The sequence below is a fragment of the Diorhabda carinulata genome, chromosome 2, assembly GCF_026250575.1.
Source record: "Diorhabda carinulata isolate Delta chromosome 2, icDioCari1.1, whole genome shotgun sequence".
Classification (NCBI taxonomy): Eukaryota; Metazoa; Arthropoda; class Insecta; order Coleoptera; family Chrysomelidae; genus Diorhabda; species Diorhabda carinulata.
In genome coordinates, this window is record NC_079461.1 from 26,754,573 (window position 1) to 26,775,893 (window position 21,321).

The 21,321-nt window shown below is 33.3% G+C and overlaps 1 protein-coding gene across 1 annotated transcript in view; it reads right to left on the minus strand.

Annotated features, from left to right (window-relative positions):
* Positions 1 to 5,758, minus strand: part of LOC130904263 (protein dissatisfaction) — a 59,110-nt gene extending 53,352 nt beyond the window's left edge. Inside the window, exons 1-3 of the mRNA XM_057816928.1 lie at positions 5,732 to 5,758; positions 4,304 to 4,544; positions 3,389 to 3,505 (exon numbers count right to left, since the gene is read on the minus strand). Coding sequence (XP_057672911.1) covers positions 3,389 to 3,505; positions 4,304 to 4,544; positions 5,732 to 5,758 — 385 coding nt within the window. The remainder of the gene's footprint in view (positions 1 to 3,388; positions 3,506 to 4,303; positions 4,545 to 5,731) is intronic.
* Between the last annotated feature and the right edge of the window lie 15,563 nt (positions 5,759 to 21,321).

A 21,321-nucleotide genomic window follows, 5' to 3' on the forward strand; every position in this document is an offset into this window, starting at 1 on the left:
ACGTTCATACAATTAGCTCTGATGATTGTGACGGAATGTATATTGGGCAGACTAATAGATCCATTATTGTCCGATTTAAAGGCTCATTTAAAATATGGACGCACCGGAAAATCGAGCATTGCCGATCACGCTGCCAGTCACAATCATGACATAAATATTAATAATGTAAAATTGTTAAAAAATGTATCCAATAATAAATTGTTGGATGCATTTAAAAGGATTGTAATTGGTAGATGTAATAATAGTTTCAATAGGAACAAAGGACCAATTCCTTACGGCCCACTCTATAGTTTAGTAGTCAAGGAATGAATGTGAAGATTCCCGCCAAGGAGGTTTTCTGGCTGGAATTAATTTTCGCGGAAAAAAGTTTATTGGTGGGAAAAATTAATATAAAACAGGTAAGTGAAGTTGTTAGGTTTATTTTCCCTTCATTCTTTAGAGAGGATAACTTGGTTATCGAAACGCGCGTCAGACAGTGTAATTGTGAGTGTTGGTGTAGTGGTGGTATGAACCATGTATTCAGTGGGAATGTCACCAACGGCTCCAGAAATTCTAACTTGGTTAACATTGCTTCTAATTGGATAACCTATATCAAATTGTTCTATCATCGTTCTCCAAAGTGACAAGGTGTAATTAAAGAATAATATGAATGCATTAACAGTAGATATGATATCTTGTAATTTATTACAGTTAAATATGAGGAATTTTGAGTGTTGATGAAATATTAGTTTTTAAGCGAGAAAAAAATTAAAGAAACCGAGAAAAAGTTACGTAAATATTCTCCTGAAAGGGCTCCGTTTCATAGTATAATTTTTAAGTGGTTCTCTCCTTTTAATAAACACACATGATTATGAACGTCTTGGACTGTCACTGTACTTCTCCAGAAATTATTGATAAAACCCATGCCATCGTACATAGCGATTGGGGAATAAAATTACGAGAGATAGCTACAGTAAATATTTCAACCCGACAGTTGCGGTCTCATATACAGTTTGTATATGAGAAAAGTATCTACAAGGTGGGTGACGTGATTGCTGGTGCTGATCAGAAGCTCGCTCACATTAAATATTACAACAAATATTTGGATTTACACGTCGAATGAAAGTACAAGAGATAACTACAGTAAATAGTTCAACCGGACAGTTGGTTCAAAAGTTGTATATGAGAAAAGTATCTACAAGGTGAGTGACCTGATTGTTGGTGCTGATCAGAAGCTATTTCATATCAAGATTTAAACAAATGTTTGGATGTACACCATTATAGTCTAGAAACAAAATATAGTCGAAAACATGGAGTTCATCTGAGGAACGTGCTCCCGAGAGAGCCAAAAACGTCAAAGTCCCAGTGGTCTGAGATTCTAAAGGTTAATATTTATTGTTTAAAACAATTACTAGCCATTAATATGTTCATTTGCTGATAAGTTTTGCTAAACTAATCGAAATGCCTTACCACTTATTGCCTTATACTCCATATTCACCTGATCTCGCTTCCTCTGATTACATTCTGTTCTCAAAATTACAAAAATGACTTGTTAGAAAGTTATTTCAGACAAAAATCTGACAAATGATTTTTTGAATGGTTTGAAGAAATTCAGAACGAGTCCCTCGCCCTCGTAAATAGATTCATTACCTTAGTTGCACAGTTATAAGAGTTTGATGCATTCTTCATTTTATTACAAATTTTAAACAAGAAGGATATTAAACTGAAAAACATGCGAATTCCTATTAGAACCTATTATCAAGACATTTATTTGATCTAATTATATACAATTTATGCAAATTTGCATTTATGATGACTGCCGATAGAAAAAGAACAACAAAGAACAACAAACATGCGCTCTTTTGATTGCCTTATTATGACCTTAAAATGTTGAAAAGCGCAACATCACTTCAATTCAAATTGATAAACATTAATGTTTACTTCTTGTAACAGCTGTCGTTTTTAAATATCCGGACAATGTCTTTTCCAATATCGAGTAATTTTCAAATCATTTGTATTCGGATATATTGTATAAAATATTCTCTGTTCACCAATGGTTTTGTAGAATTAATATGAACTCCTGAACAAAACTAACGCACCACTTCAATTAATCCAAAAATTCAAAATATAAATACAAAATAAAAGTTATATTGAAATAATAATGAACACCTACAAATTAATCGAATGTGACCTCAACACAACCTTAATTTGCTTTATTTTTTCGATAAAAGTTTGATTTTGCTGGAAATACATAAATAAGCTATCATAAAATCAGTAAAAGAGGATCAATGCTTGTGGATCAACCCTAATTCCGCGTACACCCTCCTCTACCTATTATCACTGCATTCATGTGTCGCGGAAAGCTTAATATTAAAGGTTCGACAAAACTTACGGTATATTCTCCCATTCTTCTTTAGCGACCTTTATGAGTTGGATGTGATTAGAAACAGGGGCACTATGACTTCGAATCTTCTTTTAGGGATACTCGCATAGATGTTCTATACTTTATCCTGCATGAATAAAAAATTAGGCCCAACAAGCGAAGCAAAACATGTTATCTAAGTAATACTGGGCATCCTAACCCTCGTATATATAGGGACCAATTCCGTACGGGCATCGAAGCAAATTCCTCCTCAAATCTTTTAGAACCACCACCAGAAGGCACTTTAGGAGAGATATTACAGCTGGCAAACTTTTCTTCTTGTCTTCGCCATACACGCTCGCGTCCATCTGGAGCTTTAAGGCTCTTTAACTCTAGTTTCAAAGGAGAAAATAACCCGTTTCCAATCATTGATGGTCGAGATGATATATCGATATTTCCAACATCCAATTCATTTTTTAGCAGATCGTAGGTAAGTCTCCTGTTTCTGAGAGCTCGTTGTATTAAAAAACGATCAGCAATTTGATTAGTGCAACGTGTCCTGGGCTTCGATGGTACGAACCCGTTTCATTATGTGGCCTCACTATGCGACTGATGCTGGAATGATGTCTTCCTAACAAACCAGCAATATATCGCCTTCAGGAGAGTCGATGCTCGCATTACCTTCTCCATCGACAAATTTTTTGGCAGTTCATTTTTTTACTTGATATACTCCCAAATGAACTTCCAAAAATACATGTAATAAACCAATTACAATCAACAGGTTGCTTCGAACAGAAGCTTTGCTTTAATCAGCACTTTTTAAGAAAATATTAACGCAGTTTTAGTCTAAATACGGATTAATGTCAAAACTAGATTTTATGATAATATAATTAACTCAAATAGCAACTGTCACTACCCAACAAGGTCCATTGCCTTTTGTCGCACAGTAAGTTATCAATAAATAAAGAAAATCGAGAAAAATATGATTGGTGGGTTAATTTTGTCCAGAAGTTTATTATTAAAGATTAATATTGATAAATAACTCACCATCACAACTATAGATTCCGTAATGTTTTCCTGAACTTCTATCGCCACAAACTTTACATGGTATATCTAGAAGTCTATCCCCTAAAAACAATAAGAATAAGGTATTTAAATTTACAGCTTTACGTGAAAACTAGACGTTAAAACATGAGTTGTCTGAAATATTTCCGACCTAACAAGGAAACCAGAAACCAGAAATTTCCCTCCTACAAGTGAAAATTGTAGGTTAGGAATCAAGAAAAAGTTTTGTTTTACTTTTTTGAAAATCTTATATATTAAAAAAATTGATGATTTTTATTCCGAGTCCGTTCAGGCGTTCTACCCAACCGATTTGCTTAATTTTTTGGCAATTTTTCTACATTCAAAGATCTATATCTCAGGTTCTAATATAGCTACAGAGTTCGTTTTGGTTCAAGAACACTCGCTGAAACACCTTCTTTCTTTTGAGTTTTTGAACACTTAAATCGGTTGAGTTGGAGAGGAGCTAGGTGCTGACATTCAATGTGGAGTTATGGATTTTTGTAGGTTTTTGGCAATTTTTCTACATTCAAAGATCTATATCTCAGGTTCTAATATAGCTACAGAGTTCGTTCTTTTCTATTTTAATGATTTCTGATACTTATTTAATGGATTCGATGTGAGCGAAGCCGCGGGTAAAAGCTAGTAATTTATGAATACAATCCTATGACTATCCTAAAAATGTCTAATGAAATCGTCTTAGACTTTTTCTGAACAGGTTCGCCCACAGTCTTGACTATTATTTCGAAGTAGTAGATTCAGGCTGCACCAACAGTCAGAATCGACGGAAAAAATTTTGCTTATACCGCATCAATAGGACCTGGGAAATGTTCATTCGAATGCGCCTTTGGTCGAAAGTGAGAATCCAATATGCGAATAGTCTAGACATTTTTGATATACCGATAGCCCCTTTTATTTCTCTAGCCTCAATCTGATATAGGTCCAGTACCATTTGGTGAACTTTTTTTATGACATAGTTGGTTGTCGCAGTTTTTGGCGGTCCCAAACGGCCGTCTTCTGATCGGCCACGTTTAAATTCATTTGTCCAAAATTTGACAGTCGTAAATGTTAGTACCGAGTCTTCGTACACAGTACCTAGCTCCTCTTTCATTTGCGTAGGAGTATGACCATTTAAAAGCAACTATTTAATAACTAAATTATACTAAATCACTAGATCTCTACAACGGCTCACTTATTTCATTTGAAAACAGAAATTAAGCGTCCAAAATGGGAGAAATTTTAACAAAAACATATCAACACATGCGCCAATATATTTATCAGTTTATATAAACAAAAAGCTTTGTGTTCGCACCACTTTAAAATAGGTTTATCAGTTTTTTTGTGCATATCATGTAAAATCTATTCGTAAAGTACGTGGGGTAATAAAAAAACGATTTCGAGAAACTTCGTTCATTTCATTGACTTGTATCCAGTGGTTCTTTAAGTTTAGTCCTCAAGATTTATGTTTTTCATATTGTTGCCAATTGGGATTACCCTCACCTAAAGAGAAATAACGATCATTTTTTCCTCCAGATAATCAGACAGGTTTGAACTTTGTATTCCATCCAGGTACCCATGATGGGTAACATTTAAAAAAGATAGGTTAAAATCCTCTAGGATCTCATTGATTTAACCGCTTATCTATCAAATTACGCATTATATACTCGTTTAGTTTAAAAATGTTTTTAGTTCGAAATATATAACATTTTAAAGCGATACCACGTCCTTATATCGAGTTATATCCAAGGCGAATAAGGATAACTCACACCAGAATCTCGCCTCGTCAGAGCGGTATTACAGGGTAAATATTACCACGACTTCAACCAGCCCCATGTTGGCATCAAACAGGTTTACTAGCGGATCTCTCTTTCCACAGACCGAAAGCTCCATGATGGCTATCGAGGATCAAATTATCAATACTAACAACTTCAATAACAATGTGATTAAGGATTCGAATACCCCATTCAAAATATAACAAAAAACAATTTCGCTGACATTCAGAAATCTGAGATATTGAATAATTTTCACACAGTACGAAAGTTTATTATTTAAACTGAACCCAATCCTTGTGATACTCTGAATCCGGCATAGTTAAATGATATTGGCTTTAGGCTAAGTAGTGCGTAATATATGTAATAGCATTATAATGATTTCATGTTTAATTTCTTAAAACTCAAAATTACAATGAATCGCTCCTGAATTGCTTCAAGTTTCCAAATAAGCGAAGCAATTAGATCCTTCATCCATTTATCATATAATAGTAACGAATACCGCTCGAGAAACCGAAAATAATCGATTTTCATTCGTATGTTTGAATCATCATCTTACTCTAGCTACGCTATCGTGATTTTCCATAAATGATATTGAGAAATCGATTATTTTTAAGGTTCTTAAGACCTTATAACTGATTCTATAATCATAAAATTAGTCAATAGGAATTTCGAATTGATTATAGTAACGGCGTATAATTAAACAATCGATTATACCCTTGGCGACATTATTTAATTTCATCGTGATTTTTCTCGAATTACCTCTCGTTATTCGTAAAATAATCGATTAGTTTCGATGCTCTTGTGATACTATAATTAAAAATACGTATCTGATTAAAAAAAGGAGAAAACTTTTAAATCAAAATATAATTGAATTCAAAGCTAGGATTCATATGACTAGTATAATTTAATTATTTATTTATTTATTTATTAATATTATATTGACTAATAAATTAGAGTTGATACGGTTTTAAATATGTTCCCAATATTTGAATATTCAAATGAACCGATACTTGATCAAGACAGCAAATCAAACATTAGCTTCAACTTCAAAGAGCATCCGAACAGTAGGTGCAATACTCCTTTACTCAATTCTTTATTTATCTTTTAGTCCTTCTGATTACTAGAGATAAAAACAGTAAGAACCGGCCCAAATCATACTACTTTTTAAACAACAATTTCTAAGAAAGTAGTTATAAAAATGATAAATTACACATACATTTTTACCTAAGAAAGTAGCTTTTTCACACATGTACTAAAAATAACAAAACATACATGTATTAAAATGCTTCTCTTTTATATTATATATGGTCTCGAACAATAGAGGGAATAAGCGAATACAATATGAATCTGGCTGGGTGCCGAAAGGCGAAAGACCAGAAGACCAGAAGACTGGAGAAGTGGACAATATGATTTACAAAATCCACTGCAATTTAGTAAACTTTTAAAAAGTTTAAAAAAAATAATACAAAAACATCAGTTCTTGTTAGGTATTTAATATAGTTACAAAAAAGTTTTTGTTCTATCCGTTCTTTTTCTGTTCTTTAATTATAAAATATTTCATAATCATTCTTTCCGTTTTTCTCATCTCTACTATCACAATATAAAAAATATTTTGCACGATTTTTCAACTTTTCACCACACGTGTTTAAATACTTTTCAATGATATTGTTTAATTGAATTTCTTATTTCAAAAATAAGGTTTTTGAAGAATTTTTTACGTGGTTGTCGTAAAAATAGTGTATACAACTCGTTGGAAAGTGTACTTGATGCGAAATGTCACTTTCTAAACTCGTTGTGTAATATACTATTACATTGTATAATTGTATGTTTCAGATCAATAGAGAAGGCTGGTGTAATGTTTTTCTACTAATTTATTCAAAGTTTTTGACGATGAGGTTAATTTATACACACGATGTTTCCTTCTTACTTAATTTATTTATACACTAACACTAAATACACTAAAAACTATGCACTATTCTCAAAATTATTCACTTAGCCTCAACTACTCAGTAACTTGTGGAATTTGTTTACATGAAACGTTTTCTATTTATAATTCCAATAAGTTCACCATGACATCCAATTATTTACTGACTACTGGCTGATAAACAAGCACCTATTTCTCGATCATTCGAGTTCTACCATGTAAACAAATAAGAAAGCCTTCATTCTATAAAAACGATATATGGCTCTCGAAATTTCTTCCTTGATTGCTAAAGGCATATCATATCGTCTAAATTCTTCTACTAATACCTCCGCGACAATTGTGGCCTCTTAATTCTGGATCGCGTAAATTTCCGCCTTTACCATCCTTATTCTTGATGAGCACTACTGGAGACACCCATGGACTAGTAGATGATTCTATGACTTTCTCTTCTCTCATCTCACGAATTATACTTTCAGGTTTCAGTATCGATTTTTTTACGGCTGGTGTTCTACCAGTCTTTCCTTATTTTGGTTCGAATAGGTCTCAATTTTGCAAGAGAAATTTTCTTCTTCACGTTTTCTCAGCTTGATTCAAAGATTGACCAGCTACTGATATCATCTCGTCGAAACGATCATGGGATTTGTTAATTATTGTCGTCGTTTGGGGGACTATAAACGTTACTGGTACGCAAGATCCAGCCATGGTTTCCTTTTTGATGGTAATCAGGTGATCGATTACGATTATTACACGTAATGGGATCTTCTTTACCAACAGTAGACGAGTTAGTAATATATGTTGTGTTGCGATAGAATATTTTATAATTGTAGAGATAATATGGGTACAAATGAGGTGAATAAATCCAACAAATCAAATGATGAATTGTGTAAAAATCCAAAAGTATTTTTTATTGTTGCTGATTGTAAGTAAAGTATTATTAAACAATAGAACAACTTGGTGCTTTAGGCGACAATATACATTTCTCTTGCATGGTATCTAATTAAGTTTTCTTTGAATCTCAGGAAGAATTTGTAAGTACAGATTACATATAATCTAAACTTCTTAAAGTGTTATAAATAAGGCTTATAATTGAATACATACTGTTTGTATTTTTTCAAATAGAAATTGAAACGTGTTCTTCTGTTTAACCCAATTATATAATGGATCGCTTTTTGCAATATCAAAATACGAGTATGTATTGATATCTAGTTATCCTCGATCAGTTCCATGCATAAACAAAATATTGCGTTACCATAGCAACGAACAATAACTTATTAGAAGTGTAAGTGTAAAGTTTGACGACAAAAAAGTAAACCGGAGTTACGCAATAAATTAAAAGATGTCAACTGAAATTATTATCATCAAGTACCTGTATTTAAAAGGGTTAAGAGATAAGCAGATTTACGAAGATACCTAATACCCTTGGTGATCAATGTCTTTCGTATGCGACTGTGATAAATTGGACTGCAAGCTTGAAAAGAGGTAAATTTTCCATTGAAGATGAGGACCGATCGGTAAGGCCAGTTTCTGTGTCAGTCCCCGAAAATATCGATGCAATTCATGACAATTTTATCAGACCGTCAAATTGGGCTAAAATGGATATCTGAAGCATTGAATATTTCATACGAAAGCGTTCATCATATAGTTCACGTGAATTTGGACATGAGAAAAATTGCTGCAAAATGGATTCTCAAATGTTCGATCTGTGCTCGATTTGAAAACGATGTAGACTTCTTAAACCAAATTGTGACTATGGATGAGACTTGGGTACATTTCTACGATCCAGAAACAAAGCAACAATCGATGGAATGATGGTTCTCCAAAACCTAAGAAGTTTCGTGTCCAAAAATATGCTGTAAAAGTTCTTGCTTCAGTTTTTTGGGACGGCCATGGAGTAATCATGATTTGTTTTTTTGGATAAGGATAGAACAATAACTGGAGATAACTACTATAAAAACTGTGGAGGTCTGGTTTGCAGAGCAAGAAGAAACATTTTTTTTAATGATCTAGAGAAAGGTCGCTGTGATAAATGTATCAAATTAAGAGGAGAATATGTTGAATAATAAAATATTTTGACATTGAAATTTTGTTTGGTTCTATAGTAGGCTAAGAATTTTTCAATATATCCTCGTAGAATCGAAGTAAAGAACGCTACAAGAATCCCAGAACACATATCGTAGATAAAATGAGAAAAAAAGTAGGTCATTAAACCATCGAGAAAAGAAACTTTCCGAGAAACTGAACTAATTACATAATATATGTCAATATGCACAAAACATGACCATGTTAACATGCCAGTATGAAATTATTTTGTATCATGGTTGTTTTCTTTGGAAATGAGGATACGAAACGTATTTTTGTTGTTGCGAAATGATTCTTCAAGTATTTTTGTGATTGGTATCCTGTTTATTGAGGTACGTATTGTATGTGAGTGCAGGAGACATGCCTAGTGGTCAATATATCAATTTGTGTCTAGATTTCATATTTTTTATTCACAGCACCTACCTAGACAAAAACAGAATTGGAAAATGCAGTAGATGAAATTAAAGGATGCGCTCCTATTAGAAACATTTCAAACATGTTAGGTACAGAAACATTGAGACGATACGAATTAGATAAAAATCAAATTCATGAATTTGGAGAAAATCAGTCAGGTATTTACAATAAACGAGAAAAAGCAACAATTATATACGACATCATATGCTACAGTGAATGGAAAACGAAAAAATAACAGAAGACAATGAATCTATAAAGAATGGTACAAAATAAGAATATAGAAGAAAGAAAAAAGATGTAAATACCATGGACTACTACTTCGACCAAGAAAGTGGTAAATCATATAAAAAGACTAACGCCAAAACAAACTTGCACGACTAAGGACGATTCTGTATTCTCCATATGCTGCTCTTAATGCATCGAAAAGAGTTTTCAATTCTCTTCTTATTTGAAAATAGCTTCTTTTGCAAGAATTTGACACAATTTCAATTATTTTAGAAGAATCCAAAATGATTTATATTCTTTTGAAGGTACCCAGGTTGATTTTAATACCTGAAAAAAAAATCAGGTATTCTCTTTTGATAATTGAAATGCAAAAATAAAAATCATGCATGGCAGACATATCAAAAGAAAAGAAGGAACTGAACGGAGCGGCAATGAAAGAAAAAAGCAAAAACAGAGGAAAAAATTTAAAAGAATACGTCAGTGAGGTCTTACTTTCAGGAAAAATTTTACGGAAGTGGTTTACATCTAGAAAATATAATATCTGGCATAAAAGAACGATTTTCGTCAGATCTTATGATTGTACGTGTAAGTTAGTAAGAGTGTGACAAATATATGTACCCATCAATTAACATTTTACTTCGTATCCTTGCGACTTTACCAGAAGCGTCACTTCAAGTGAACGCTTTTCAACTTTACGACGGTTAACAAATTGGCTTCGAGCATCTATGGGAGAAAAATGTCTCATAGCACTCGCCCTTGTAAATATTCATAAAGATATTGATGTTGATACTGAAACAATAATAGACAGATTTTCAAATATTTAAAGAGAAGATTTGAATTTGTAATGTAAATAATATTTTATATTTGTTTTATTTCTTGTGATCGCAATTTCACTTTTTCTTTTCTTTCTTTCCTTTTTTTTTATTTTAATTTTTAACCCCTCAACTGAAGAAAACATGAAGCTTTAGGAAGAAACAATGAAACAAATTTAAAAACTATTAAAGAATCATAATCCGTTCCTGTATATCCCAAAGAAACTCATGAAAACAGCCATCAAGACATATCTATCCATTCGGAAAAGGATCTGTCTGGAAATTCGATTAAGTTACTTACGAAACTCTATGAATGGGTAATTGGCTTTGTCGTTCCGTTTTGGTTTCGGTTGTTTTAAACATAGGCAGCTCGACTGTGTCGTCTTGAATTAATTAAAGGATTATCCGACAGATTTTGTGGAAAACGCTACAGGTCGATGTAAATTTAATATTTTGATGAACAGAGATTCTTTCTTGTGTTAAAGTTAAAACTGAATGATCTCGAATATATCAGTGACATAAAATAGTTTGTTAACAAGAGATTTATCGTATTTAAAAGGATAATGTAATTCCAGAAGGGATATGTATCGTTTATATTTTGTTGATTTGATAAATTGAGCAAAAACGGCAGGTTCAGTACGGCGAGACATTAGAATGCGTATATCGAGCGCACGTGAGTCTAGCGCACGGTGGTTTGAGCGCCTATTATATAGGAGGGTGCATCGAAGGCACATTTGCAGGTATAACAACGTTATCTTCAATCCCTGTATTTAACTTGAAATGTTTATTACCGTAAATTAAAAAAAAAAGGAAAATTATAAAAGAGTTAACCACAAAGTAACAAAGAATTTGCTCATTTTGGAAAATCTTAGATGTTGCTGATGGTTTTTCGTTTTGTCTTGATGCTAATAATTATTGAAAAGTTCGTATATTTGCCCATCTCTAGGATTCACTTCGGCAGATCAAATTTTCTTTTGCGCTCGTCGAACGATCTTTCGGATTCGAAACAGGTAGTGTGCGCTAGATGGACGAACTGTTTTCTAAATGTGCCTGTGCGCTCGATGCACGTGCAATCCTCGCACCCCACCAGGCATTACATTTACATGGGAATTTCGTTTTCTCATATTTTACCCATAAATAGGTCAGTAAGTATATAAATTATGTGATAATATATGTGGAAATTTGGAAGTAAGAAATGCTGCTAAAAATTGATAATCCGGTCAAATTAGACCAAAAAATAAATCATCAATTAAACATAAATTCCCATCAAGGTGAAAATCAGTAAAATTGTTTAAAATACAATTGAACATAGAATTTGGAAGTTACCCCTCATTTCAGTGTATGTAAAAAATTTTATTCAAGGTCAAAGGTCAAAAAAATGAGTTTTTAGCGATTATAAGAAAAACGGTAAATTTTATCATGAAAATACCTCAAACAAAAATTGTAGATCATAAACTTATCTACAAAAAACGTATGAATACTTTTTTTCCTACGACCCACCGTTTCTGAGATATAACGATTCAAAAAGTTGTGAAAAAATGATTGCACGAGAAATACCAAAGATGCAGAACTTTTTTGATGAACTTATGACAGTTCCAAACAGTCTACAGAAATTTCTTACAAATACTCACAACAAGTCTGGGTTTATTTCAATGTTGTAAGAAAAGTTTACTGCTGAAAATATATTATGTAACTAAACATATACTGTACAAACCAGATGGAAATTCCGAAACATTTATCAGCCAATCCGAAAGGTCGAAATTTTTTTCTCATTTCCTATGCTTCTTAGTAATCAAACAATTTTTTTATTCAAGATAATGAATTTAACTAAAAAATTTATTTAATCTAATCTATCATCATCTATCGGATCTGTTTTATTTGAATACGTATCTCTGAAACTATATAAATCGCAATTTCGAATCAGCTTTCACGCAAGGGCATACATCAGTAGAATTTTTCTGTGAGCAGAAACAGAAACTTTGCAAATACTCCATCGCCGAATTTCATTATGAACTAACCATCCACATCCAAGTCTTTACTAGTCACATTTGAACCATTGGTTTGCTTCCACTCAATGATTTGCCAAAGACATTGCAAAACGTTTTTTGCAAGGCATGCTTGGATGGTTGTAATTTGTTGTCAGTACTTACATAATTGAGCATAGCTAAATTGTGTCTTGAAGAATTAATATCTAATTAGACAGCTTTGGCTTTATTTTTTGAATCGTATAATTTAGATACAGATTTGTTGACTATCTCCATCGCGTCTTCGAAATGAATATCTTCTAAATTAGTAAGTCTATTCAAGTTTTCTTCTGACGTTTTCTTCTGTCGAAAAACGCGCTACACGGATCTTGAAAAATCGACATTTTTTTTCTAATAGAGATGAAGGGCTGGGAATTTGGGAATTTCCGAAAAGCTTACTTATACTATGTATGTACTTTACATGGATATAGTGATATATAATTAAAAACTGTCTATATACCGTGAAAAAATTTCCCGCTCGGCCGGAAAATGTTTTGGAAATTTCGGATAGCTATTGATACTTTAAGAAATAATTGAAGAGTACGCTATTAAATTTTCATAGAAAAATATTGATTTTTCGCTGATTTGTCGCGATTTGAACGCAAAAAATAATGACTCATCATTGTTTATCGAAATTTTTTCTTAAAATTCGATTTTGACAAGGTTCCCCTCAAATTTAATTAAAAACAAACTTGATATTCGGATTCAGCAACCTCGAAAATATGGTGATCGACTATTATTACCCATTAGTACGAATCTGGTCACTACTATGCATTTTTGGGGGTGGTTGCCGCTTGCCGCTTCGTACTTTGTTTTCAAAAAAATTTTGTATTCTTATTTGTGATACGAACGGAAGCTATGTGTTAAATTGTCATTTACAATAAATTAATTTTATTTCGGGAGGGGCTAATACTCCTACTTAGATAAAATTCAATATATTTACTTATACACTGGTGGTCAAAAATAACGCACCACCCCGATTCGTGAAAATATTTTTTTGCTTAATGAATTTAAATTAATCTATTGTTTAACTTCTTTTCAATCATTTTGACGCTATAATAAGAAATGTGTAGTAATTTTGACTGATTTTTAATGAGTAAAAAAATAAAAATAAAAACATTGCAATAAAATTAAATTTTCTTAAAAATAAAACTTGCATTCTAAACAATAATGTTCCATTTTTAAAACGCTAGTAGCGTGTATTTCCGCCTCTGGATGTATTTGTTGATAATTAAGTGCTGTTTCACTTCTTGAGGTATGTCCTCCTATTTCTCTAATGCCGCTTTCTCAAGCTCATTTAAATTTTGAGGAGATGGATTTCGACGACGAATGTGGCGTTTTAAAATATCCCAGACATGCTCGATAGGATTCATATCTAGATTTCTTGGTGGCCAGTCCATGGTATGAATTGCTACTTCGGTAGGTAATTCAGAACATCTGCCGCAACGTGTGGTCTAGCATTATCGTACATTAAACGAAAATCATCACCAATAAATGGCCCAAACGGAACGGAACGGATGTATCTTGCTGCGTTAAGGGCGGATCTAGGAAGAGACATTAATTCTGTGCAGGCATCAAAACCAATTCCTCCCCAAAACATGATAGACCTTCCTTGGAACGGCTCCCTGGGAATGAAACAAGACTGCACAAATCTTTCTCCTCGCCGTCTTCGAATTTGATTACGTCCATCTGGACCTCTTAGACTGATTCTTGTCTCATGAATAAATAAAACTTGGCACCAATTTTCTGAATTTCAATCTTAATGTTACGTTGCAAATCTCAGAATAGCAGAACGATGCAGCCTGGTTAGCAAAGGCGCCTAGAGAGCTCTTCCGCTGTGTAGACCAGCATTCTGAAGGTGTCGTCTTTTTGATCTATCAGAGATATTTACATTTCGCACTTCTCGTAAAAGACTGTTGAGCTCGACACTTGTCATTGACCAATTTCTTAATGAATTTAATTGCAAAAAACGGGACGTCCTTGTCCAGGCCTCCTAGAATGTGAACTGGTCTCTCGAAATCTTTGCATCAATCTGCCAATGGTTGTGTGGTGCATTCCAAACAGATTTGTCGCTTCACGATAACTTTGTCCCTGTCCAACTAACTCGACTATTCTTTCAACTTCGCGCTTACTTAACTGCGTAACTCTATTAATTTTTTGTTTAACTAGGCCCGATTTTAACATTGATTTAAATTACTGCTATCCACAAGTTGATACAACAATAAAATCAAAGAAACATTAACATATGCATAAAATTGAAACCACAAACACAGTTTTTTGCTAATAATAAATTTTGCTACATTTTATCGCTAACATTTAAGATACTTTAACTTTTTGTGATAGAAAAAAAAAGAAACCCAAAAGATTAACATTTTAGGTTATGATATTGAAGTAAAGAATGGTGCGTTATTTATGGCCATTTTATATTTATATTAATGAAATGTTAAGTAAATTATGCATATTGTAGCACGAATGTAAATTTTGGGTAAATGAAATTGCAGAAAATCGTAGAATGCGAACTAAACCCGATTGAACTGATACGAGTACAGATGAAGGGAGAAGTTTCAAGAAAAAATAAACTTTTAAAATGAGTAATGTTGTTGTTGTGGAGTGGAAAAAGACACTTAATCATAAGATTAAAGAAGAAGAGACCATGTGGATGAAGAACAATATTACTGACGAATTGATCGAGCCACTCAGTGGATATTGGTTGCAATAATCCTGCTTCTGATTCCGATTTGATTTTGTAAGAAATAGCTCCACTTATAATGGTGAGATTTTATATTAAAATTATTCTATAAGAACGTAAGGTTGTTGAAGAATCAAAGTTTATACACTTATACCTATAAAACCCATTATTTTTTATGTAAAAAGCAAGCACAAGAGGGTAAATAAACCCTATTACGCTCGAGTAATTCGAGTATTGGAATTACCTATATACCTCCATAGCTTCAGTTCATACGTTGGTGAGATGTGCCAGGAGATTCCTGGATGATCTATGTTTGCGAAAGTTTATTACGCCTGTGGATTGCGAAAGACTATCCGTCCACTAAATAAACTATAGTCTATGAAAAAAATAACTAGAGGAATTTGTAAACATTGGTCATCGTTTTTTGATTGAAAGGTCTTAGCCCAACCAATATGAAAGCTGAACTGGATTCTTCTCTAGATCTGACTGCTCCTTCGCTATCAACAGTAAAATATTTAGTAACAGAGTTTAAACGAGGCCATATAACCTGCGAAGACCAACATAGCAATAGTCGAACAAATGAGGAGACGACTTCAGAAATATCGAAGAAAATTTGAACATGAGAAAGCTGTGCGCAAGATGGGTGTGGCATTTATTTACAATGGAACAAAAACAGCGTCGTGATGATGTTTCAATCGATTGTTTGGTATTATTTCATAAAAATAAAACTATAAACTTTTTGCGCAGTTTCATAACCATGGATGAAATGTGGGTCCATCACTTCAAATCTGAAACTAAAGAACAATCAAAACAATGAACTGAAAAGGGAGAACCGGATCCAAAGAAGACAAAAACCGTGCCATCTGCGGACAAGATCATAGTTTTGATTTTTTGGGTTAATTATCATTGGAAAAAAGAAAATTATCAACGGCGAGTATTATACAAAGGAATCAAGCAAATACGGCCACATTTCGCTAAGAAGAAAGTAAGTTGGAATTTCTGGAACCGTTGGCGATATTCATACTGAATATACTGTTTACACTACCACTACACCAACACTCACAATTATTAAACTATCTGACGCGCGTTTCGATAACCAAGTTATCGTCTTCAGATACTGAAGGTAAACTGTTTATCTACCGTTTAATAACTTATTATCGTGTAGTGGTGGTGTAAACAGTGTATTCAGTAAGAATACAGTGTTGTTTCATCAAGACAATGCATCAGCTCACACATCCGTTATTGCAAAGGCCAAAATTAGTAAATTAGTGTTTGAAATACTACCTCATAAACCCTATTCACCAGATTTAGCCCCCTCTATCAATAAAGAGGTGATGTTGGCAGTTAATGGCTATTATGAGGAGCTTGACGATTTTTATTATAAAAAGGGTATCTAAAGTATTAAACAAGCTGGGAAAAGTTTATGGATTTAAAAGGAGATCACGTTGAAAAATAAATATATTTTTTTTCAAGCTTTTTGTGTTTTCTTTTTTTGGGCCAAGTACTTCTGGGATCATTCTCGAATAATATACGGATCTATAACATTGGTTGAAGCATATAGTTTTTTTAAACAATATAATCTCCCTTCATAATCCCCTTGAGCACTAATATTATCTAATTTGTTTATGTTTTTTTGTTTATTAGAAGCAGTATGATTATAGGAAATTTTGCAAATTACCTCGTAAAATCGTAGAAATAGTCAATAATTTTTCAAGCTCAAATGTGAACAATTTAGGAACTAAACTTTCAGTTACAAACAATTAAAGCGCCCGAAAAAACGAACCCGCGGGAAAGGAAAGTGACAAATATGTGAATAAAAACAAAAAAAATATAGAAAAATACGTCAAAATAAATCAAATAAGATTTAATCGATTACAAAAACAAAACAATATGAATCTACAAAAAGATGAACACTTACCTGTTCCCATTCTTCGACCCTGTCCGGATCGTAGTTTACCCCAAATAGCCGGATCAATTTTGACGTTTATATTTTTATTATAAAATGAATATGCAAATCCAAAAATTCCGAAAAATGTATCAAGTGATGGTATAAAATTAACTTTAGACTTATCGGGACGCCAAGTCAAAAAAGGCGCCGTGACGCGGCATAGAGGGAAAATCGCGACTATCAGATACTCCGCAGGCCATTTTGTCACATCCCTGCCCGTTAGAATGTCATCCCCACTTCTTGTTAGAAGAGCTACCCCTTCTTGCAGGTTCCACAGAGTACAGTGGCTGGGGTTGGTTATTTCTAACAAAATCATTAACTTGATACTCGGAAAACAAAGTTTAGTCTTACGCCTACTTTCTAAACACGTTCTTTTCAAGTATAACAACTTTTTTAACTTTTTAGTTTTGTTATAGACACTACGATCATACTTCAAATTCTATAAAAGGAACTTTATATTTATGATATGGAACCAATTCAAATGTTTAGTTTAATTCCTTCAATTATTTATTAGTTTTCAGCATATATTCTCGAAATTCCTATTTTAGATCTTAAATAAAAACACATAATAGAACTAGATTCCATTTTAAACAGGATTGTAATTAGGATCGTTTGAATGAAAAGTAGGGGAAGTGCCATTAACATATAACTGTAATCTAAAACTAGTTGGCTTTTGAACGCATTTAGTATTAGTATTTAGCAAAATATTGCCCAAACGTTAGATTTTAAATTTGCTGACGTAGTCTTAACTACTGAAGGGTTCTAAATTAGTTATTGTTGTCTAGAATATTATTTAAAACGAAACCAAAAAACGGTAACGATATAAAGTTTTTAAATAAAAGACATAAGGATGGAAATATAAACGTAACAAAATAAAATATCTAATAGTTCATCCACACGTCCGAGATTTAAGCGATCCGACATTTACGTCTTCTACGCAACCAACTAACTCTGGCGCACTTTTCGTCTATTTATTATACAGGGTGTATCAAAAAGAGGTGACCATCTGTAGGATACCTAAATAGAAAACTGAAAAGTACAAGGCATATTTTTTAAGTAAGTACCTACCGTTTTGCGATTCCGCCGCCGCAACCCCAAGGTCGGCGTTCCGCACATGCGCGCTGGTTACCTACATCTCTTGTCTACGCACTGACGCTATTACAGTCTGATTGTGAACATTGTGTACGTTGTTTACTGAGTGTTTAAGCTGCCTCCGACAATCGTGAATCCCGCCGACGGTGAAGTACGATTTCTTAGTGCTAAAGGCGTAAAACCGATCTATATTCATCGTGAGATCTGTAAAGTTTACGGACAAAACGTTATGAGTAATGGAATGGTAAGGAAATGGGTGAGAGCATTTAAAGATGGCCGCACAAATGTGCATGATGAAGAACGGAGTGGGCGTCCTTCGGTCGTTAATGAAGATTTGATGCAGAAAGTGGACGAAAAGGTGAGAGAAAACAGACGCTTTACAAATTCATTATTGTGCGACTACTTTCCTCAATATTCTCGTAGTGTTTTGTATCGCATTGTAACCGAGAACTTGACATACCGGAAATTGTGTTCACGTTGGGTTCCAAAAATGTTGACGGATTTGCACAAAACCCAACGTTTAGACAGTACATTGACTTTCCTTGAACGGTACCACAATGAAGGTGAATGTTTTTTAGACCAAATTGTTACTGGTGGCGAAACATGGGTGGCCTACGTCACACCAAAATCGAAACAACAATCCATGGAATGGCGGCATTTATTATCACCCAAAAAAGGGAAGTTTGAGCAAACAATTTCTGCCAGGAAAATCATGTGCACAGTTTTTTGGGACAGAAAAGGAGTATTGGTAGTGGAGTTTCGGCCTCGTAATGAGACAATCAATGCAGCGTCTTATTGTGAGACATTGAACAATCTGCGTCGTGCAATCCAGAACAAAAGACGTGGCAAATTGAGTAAGGTTATCGTTTTGTCATCACCTGGGCGGTCAGCGTCTTCAAGACGATAACGAAGTCAAAACAGTTGTGATACAGTGGTTAACAAGTCAGGCGGCAGAATTTTATGAGGAGGGTATTCAAGAACTGGTGCCACGTTATGACAAGTGCCTCAATATTCACGGAAATTATGTAGAAAAGTAGATTAAGGTACAGGCTTTCATGTAAAAATAAAATTATTGTGATATCTTTGCACTTTTTTAAATCCAAAACGGTATTTACTTTAAAAATATGTCTCGTATTTGGGATTTGCTCAGTAAAAAATTTTCGTAACGCAATTCAAACTCAAGATAAAGGGCGTGGAAGAAAAAAAATTTATGCACACATTTTTACGATTTTGCGTCAACTACTGGCAACATTGTATTGAAATTTCATACGAATATGTATGTATGTAAGCTGATACATCCAATGAATTTGTTTTTATGTTTTACTCTCATAGAGGGTGCTAGTTACACGGTCCTCACCAAGTAGTATTGAACATTTGAGCAAAATTTCATGTGAACTTAAACATAGTAGTCGGCTGAGAGAAAAAACTACTACTTAGGTACATAGTTAAAAAGTTAAAAAAATAAAGATGGGGGAAGACGAAAAACGATAACTAAGTAAAAAAGAAAAGTTATAAATTAAAAAAAGTTGGAAATATATGATTCCCTACAAAACTTAATGTATATGTTACAGGAAAAGTAGATTGTTAGGGAGAGTTGACTCTGACTAGGAAGAGTTAACTCTTACTCTTAACTCTTACTAATAGTTTCAGTAAAAGTTGGACGAGAATAAACAGATCAACTTTACCTAGGAAGAATTAACTATAACTTATAACTGCGCGCGCGCATATCTTTGTTTTGTTTATGTTTATTCCAGCTCTAGTTGTTTACTGTCTTTACCGTTGTCTTCCCGTTCACGTGTCTATTTGATGCTATTAACAACAGCTACCAAGGATTCAGTAAGTGTTTACATTTCAATAATTAGTTGCAGTTTGTTGTAATAGCCCAGTAAACGAAGTAGTTTAAAATTGTAAAGTTATCTACCTAATGTGTGTCGTGATTCTCCGAATTTGAGGTTAGGTTAGGTTAGGTTAGGAGCTTTTGCTTTTTTATTTATATATTAGGAAGACTGTTTTTCTTTACGGAAAGTCAACTTTCACTAATTCAAGGTAGTAAAAGTATAATTTCATTAGATATAGTCAAGTCTGTCTTTCTTGTTGATTAAAATATCACTGTTTCCATTTAATCAACTTTTCCTGAAAATATCAGTAAGAGTCGACTATATCAAGGCCAAATCGGTTTTCCCTTTGTAAAAAGTCAACTTTTACTAACTCAAGGCAGTAAAAGTATACTTTCCCTAGGTCTAGTCAAAATGTTTTTGTCTAGTAAATGTTCAAAATTTATCACTTTTCCCTTTTAATCAACTTTTACTAAAAAGTCCAGTAAGAGTCGACTTTACCTAGAAAGAGTCAACTCTTACTGGAGAATCCACTTTTCCTGTAACATATATAATTATTGACATAAGCAAACTTTCATTACATTAACTTAACTCATATCATCTCATGATTGTGAGGATCGCTATTTACTTCTAAAGAAAAATATTGACAATTGTTAAACGGTTAGAATAGATGTGTAATAATCAAATGGGCACGAAATTATATCAATATATTTGGTTGTTTGTATAATTTACAGAAATCAAAGTTAAAAGTATACCTAGAACGAGATATGTGAGATTTATGGCATTTTATCCACACTATCTTTCCTTATATACGTAATCAATTAGGAGAAGTACTCAATATATGAGGTGTATTAAAAAAATATAATAAGTAAATGAACTTGTAAAACAGCAATTATTCACGCTGTACCTGTCTCAACCAATAAGCCTCGTATTGAGATTTTGTTATAATGTTTGTCATGAAACATTGATCAAAATATTGCATTCTGTTTAACGTTAAAAAAAGTAGAAAGAATCTCATATAACGTTAACGTTTGTTCATTGTTCCTTCGTGAATTTGGAACCGTGATGAATCTTCCTGTATGTTCACATTCGACTTACCAGAAT